The sequence below is a fragment of the Sycon ciliatum genome, chromosome 9, assembly GCF_964019385.1.
Source record: "Sycon ciliatum chromosome 9, ocSycCili1.1, whole genome shotgun sequence".
Classification (NCBI taxonomy): Eukaryota; Metazoa; Porifera; class Calcarea; order Leucosolenida; family Sycettidae; genus Sycon; species Sycon ciliatum.
In genome coordinates, this window is record NC_088651.1 from 12,783,195 (window position 1) to 12,788,970 (window position 5,776).

Here is a 5,776-nt window from a genome sequence, read left to right on the forward strand (position 1 = left end):
AGCTGAACTCTCCCAGGCTGCACGGCTCGTCGATCAGCTGGAATCGAAAGCAGTTGTTGTGGTACTGCAGCTTGCACCACGAGCAGCCCACGCCGGGGAAGTCGCGCGAGCTGGTGCCGGAGAAGGCGAACTTCGGGTTGAACGTCTTGTTGCAGCCGGCGCACTTGCCCGTGGGCCGCCGCTGGTTCACCCAGTGGTGTCGGTGGATGAAGTCGTCCGGCGACGTGCTCATCGTGTACTCGCGAAACGTGGGCCGACACGTCAGCCCGCTCGCCACCAGGTCCTTGGTACACATGACGTGCACGATCACCTTGCACGCGTAGCACTTCAGGAACGTGCCGCGCGCCCGCCCGTCGCCGCAGACGTAGCAGTTCTCGCGGGCGTTGTCGCGCTCGCCCCACATGTGCTTGCCGTCCACGGCCGTCTGCGACCAGTCCATGTTGAACGCCTCGTCGTACGTGGGGGTCGCAGTCGCCGCACTGGCCATCGGAGCGGCTTCCTCCGACCGGCCAGAGAACGTGTGCGAACGAGACCTCATAAGATCATCGCCAGGACTGGTGCTCACAGCAAACGACGAAACTGCAGCATCACTGGAGCTCGCACAAACTGAAGCCGGACTGACGTCGTCTGCCGTCGTCAGCGACATTGTGTTCGCCCTGGCAAGGAAGGCTTTGGAGCCCGTCATGGGGCTGCCAGTCATTCCAGCCGAAGCCGAGTGGCTTGGCGAGACGGGCCGCTTGTTGCCGCGAAACGCCATTGCATAAACTCAGATCACAGCACAGATGCAACATGGATCTTGTCCACTTCCCGCTACTAGCTTACTTTCTCCCGTGTTGCTCGACACGGGTCCAAGACTACTACTAGACACGTCCAGCCGTCGCAGGCTTTTCAGCACCAGTGTCCTCGAATCATTGACGAAAGCAGCCAAAATTACACTTGCACTGCTGAGCAATTTTATTTGAGTGAGCCAGCCAAATCAAACTGAACCTGGCAGCAGAGGCAGCATCCAGTGCCTATCAGCTCCGACGCTTAACTCGAACACACAATCCATCCACGAAAACGCTGTCGAGTCCGTGTCCAACACAAATGAAGCGTGCCTGGATATTGCCTTCGAACCAAATTTCACAAATTGGCAGTGGCCATCGCCGAGATCCTTCCTTCGTGCTGCTTGACCTAACCAAACAGTCGCGTCGGTTGCCAAATTTGTAGTAATACCGAATAAACCTCTAAAAGTCCAAAAAGAAAGTGTTAGCGCTCCTGTATTTCCGAAACGATATCAAAACCTTCATAAATCTAAGTAAGACGGATAGGAATAGAGCAAAACGGCGCGGTATTGGGATAAAACTGTTATGAAAAGGTGAAACCGGCGTGGCAAGACAAGACTTCCTTTGCCGAGTAGTCAGTCGGCAACAGCAACACCACTTTCAGGCACAAGCCAAGAAGCTTTCTTTTCTTCGGGCTTGTCCGGCCTCAAGTAGATCAGCTGTGACAGCCTCAGTTCTTCTGTCAAGCCTTTTTTTTCTTCTCAAATCTGTGGAGAATCGCTCATGTTGCTTTGTTTTCGTGGGCCGTCGCTCTCCTCCGGAGTCAGTGAGTATTTTGTCGAGAATTGATCCATCCGGTTTGGTGAGTGGCGTTCAGCTTTACCCTGGGTAAGACATTGCCAAGCAGTGATTGATAATGAATCGTATTAGTAGGAGTATGACGACAGCATGTCCCAACCAGGAGTGGAAAAAATGCGGAGGGAACAGTCTACCAAGGCCTCTCCACATTTTGGTGTTCTTATTTGAAATCACCAGCTGAGGGAAACTATTATTTTTCAAAAGTCTTATGTAGAAGGATGTGTCGGCTTTTGTTTGATCCAGTTTGTGCACGCTGACATGATGCAGGTGGAAGGCTTTGGCGATAAAGCTGTGTAAGCTTGCTGTGGTGTTAGCGTTGACGTTATCGCTGCCTGGGCCGATTCTTATCCTCCGTAAAAAAACTCAAAATAGGGTCAAAATGTGATGGGTGCTGAAGAAGGTTATGCCTGTGTCAACGTCACGGCGCTAAAATTGTAGGTTTTCCTGGAGGCCTGTGTTTCGTGAACTGGTATTCCTCATTCCCACACTAGCGCTGGCGTAAAGGGCGATGCATAGCACGTATAGTAGCAATAACACCCGCCGTTACATTGTCGTAAGTAATTAGTTATAAGTTATAACCTGTTCGTGGGTGGAGTGTGAACAAAAAATATAGTTGATTGGCGTCACTCAAGCGACTTGCTATTTGCGAGTTGGACCAAATAATTGTGTATTGTAGGCAGCGGGGTGGTTGAGTGATGGCGGTGGTGGTGGGCTGTACTATGGGCGTATTCAACAACACTGGACTGTTGCCAACAAACAATGGCAGGTCTGCAGAGTGCTCTCAAGACTAAGGTGTAGTCTGTAGGCGCATCATTTTCATGGCAGACACTGAGTATTAGAGGTTAGGTACTGATGCGCGTGTGGCTTTGACATTGGTGTGCGAGCCAGTGGCAAATGTAACAAGTATAGTAACGTTCAGAAGTCTTGTCTTAGCAGTGGTGTTGGAGTGCAGTGATGGTCGCGTACTGTATAACTCGTTATTTTCGGTGTAATTTTAATTTCGGTAGAGAATCCAGGCACCTAAATTTGGATTACACCTAAAAGGCACTAGAGTATGCACTGTATATGAATGGTAGGCTGGTCACCTAATTCTACTTTACACCTGAAACCTGGCAGGTCCCTGGTACTGAAATTTAAATACACCTAAAATTACATGATATCCAGTATCTTAGCAGTACGGAGCGTGGGGTGTGCTGTGAGGATCATGTAGGCATGGGTGACCACTGCCAGTACTGGACTTCTGGGGGGAACAGACGGATGGGGTGCACAAACCTGCCGTCGTGCACGGTAGGGTCAATGTGCCGTGTGTGTGTGCGCGAACGCGTGTTCATGTGATCGTGATTGAGCATGTCTTGCCTGTAAGCATGATCGATCTCGCTGCGGCTGTGCATTGAGCAAAATATCAGCCCGGTTGCGGAGCGAACTAGTTTTGTCATCGATCGTGGACGCAAAGGTCCCTGGCTCACTGCCCAGTGGTGTCAGCGTTTCTCTATACCATTTCCTAGTTTTCTGGATTTGTGACAACATACGGTGGAATTTAGTGTACGTACTCTTAGTCATAATCTTGCTTGGTACGGCCAATGTCCACGGCATGGTGGGTGCATTGATCCATGCTGAATGAAGTCTGTCATGAACATCCCAGGCTAACCTCTTGGAAACAACGCTCTTGGGGCCGCAGCACTACTGTATCCATTGCACTGGGCCCAGTGCTATAGGCAGCTGAGTGTGTTTGGACATCAGTCCTACACCACCTCATCAGGCTATGTTCACTTGTACGCGTGCATGTCAAGAGGTCGTCTGCCGAGTCGGCCCGTCTATTTTTAGATTGGTCCTGTGTGCATTGCGTAGTATGCCTGTTGTTCAGGCACCACTCCACAGCAGGCATACTCCACAATGCACAGAAGACCGATCTAATAATAGACGCGCCAACTCGGCGTGTGAATATGGTCTGATGTGGTACACCGTGCAGGACTGATGTCCAAACATGTGACCAATGCTGGGGCCTGTTGGTTTCCACCTGCTCAAAGTCATTTCAATTCGCAGCACCGCAGTGACGAGTGTGCATTGTGCTTAGTGTCATAGCAAACGTAGATAAACAAGAGTGTGCAACTCCCGGATGGGTTTGCCCACGGCGGAAATTTTTGCTGACGTAATCTTTTCTACGACGCGCGGGCTGCGGGTCTTTTGGGAAGTTTTGCCCCGCGCACTTGCTTGGTTGGTGCCCAGCACGTGCTCTCACACTGCTCTGCGACGAAATGCACGTGCTTCTGAAAAAGGTGACGTCAACAGAAATTTCTGCTATGGGCCGGGGTATCTGCGGATTGTGCAGAAGAGATGCGGAGTTGCACACTCTTGTTTATCTACTCTTGGTCATAGTGATTGAGCAGCCTAACCAAGCCTGTGTTTTGGCACTCCAGTTGCCATTACGGTCGAATTGTTCGCCATCGCCAGGACCTTACTCGCCATTCGATGTTCTGTTCTCCGTGACTGAAACACTGTCGGCCCGTTCAGGACCTGCCATCATCTGCGGATGGGCATTATTGTCTTGTCTTGTATTGTAGTGATAGAGAGAAGCAATGCTGTAGTGATGCATGTGATGTTAGCATGTATGGCTATGGCATTGCTTGTGTCCAACGCGTATTCGTGTGTCCACGTGACTGGGCTCTGACGAGAACGCGGCCAAGCTGTTGTAGAGGTGAGTGGTTGTTTGCGTGATCATTCTCTCTCTCTCTCTCTCTCTCTCTATCTATCTATCACACGGACACACCAAAGGCATGGAGCTTGAACTGTACACCAGAGAGATGCAAATTATGTATGCCCGCTTAGCAGAACACATACTGTGTATATTATTGTAATAGCCGCATTAGTTTCCAGCAAATTGTTGCATTTCCACCTTTGCGGGAGTTAGCACTTCCACGTCTTTTTCTTGAAAGGCCAAACTCGCACTGCACTGCACCTGTGTTTTTGACTTGTGCAGAAAAGTGCCCTCTTCATGCCTCGTGTGTGGGTCGAGGCGCAGCTTGATGAGACTCTTGCACAGGTTTACACTGTGTCACAGTTCCCGGTACCAAAGCCATGCTATTGAACCCATCAATCAGTAAATTATGCACGCAACGTATACTACTAGTACTATAACGTGAGAAACTTTCGCTGGAGAATAAATTTCGCTATTTTCATGACCATCCCATATTCACGAATATAAATCGCCGCAAACTGCTCTGTACATTAATTGACTGTAGACAGTATGAGGTCCAACTGAAGAGATACAATCGTGTTTCTCACCGTGAACCAGCCCAATTCATGAAAACGCAACATTTGCACGTCGCGAAAGTTTATCGCTTTACAGTACCAGGGAGTCGTAAAATAATTATGGTATTTTACGACTACCTGACGTATGTATACCGGCACAGCCTGGGACTGATCGCAAAAAAAACGCGGGGGGGGGGAAACGCGGCATAATATGGCATAATTTGCGGTGAATATGCGGTGAATAATATTGATGTGCGGCAACTTTCAGTGAGTATGTAGTGAAATCAAGCAGTTACAAGTCTCTAGTGTAAGCACTCGTCATATTTGAGTAAAAAGCCGCCACGATGAGACGTTGCTGACCGAACAGTGCACTGTGTGTACGTGTAGTGCAACAAAAAAGTTCAAAAATCGCGGAAAACGCGATCTTTAAAAAATCGCAAAAAACGCAGAAAAAACGCGGCCGCGGAATCGCAATTTTCCCCGGGGACAGGATAGGAACCGTACTTGTACCGCAATTGTTCATTTCCTGGCAGGCGTGCAAGACCCCCACTTTCACACTGGAATGAGGGGGGGGGGGGGTACACTGGTCCAGCTCGTCCCCGGAAACATGTTACAGTGCATTTCAAAAGTCTAGACCCTCTGAGACTTCAAATTTTAATTTCAATATTTCACGGTTCGCGTCAGACCTGGCTAGAGGTCGGGTCTTTCACATCTGAAGGAACGCCACCAGCCTTCAAGGATCTACATGTAGGTGCATATGCAGCTCCTAAAGCGGTGGGAGATGAGTAGATCAGCTCGAGATCACCAGCAAGTGGTCAAAGACCGAAAATCCAATTCACTGCATCCATTCAAATAGAAAGTAGAATATGAACCCTCAAACCAACAACAGTGGCAACTGCAACATT

The 5,776-nt window shown here is 49.5% G+C and overlaps 1 protein-coding gene across 1 annotated transcript in view; it reads right to left on the reverse strand.

Annotated features, from left to right (window-relative positions):
* LOC135824906 (diacylglycerol kinase zeta-like) overlaps positions 1-1,964 on the reverse strand; it is a 17,702-nt gene extending 15,738 nt beyond the window's left edge. Inside the window, exon 1 of the mRNA XM_065337651.1 lies at positions 1-1,964. This exon is cut by the window's left edge and continues 747 nt beyond it. Coding sequence (XP_065193723.1) covers positions 1-757 — 757 coding nt within the window. The 5' untranslated portion in view covers positions 758-1,964.
* Positions 1,965-5,776: the final 3,812 nt, after the last annotated feature.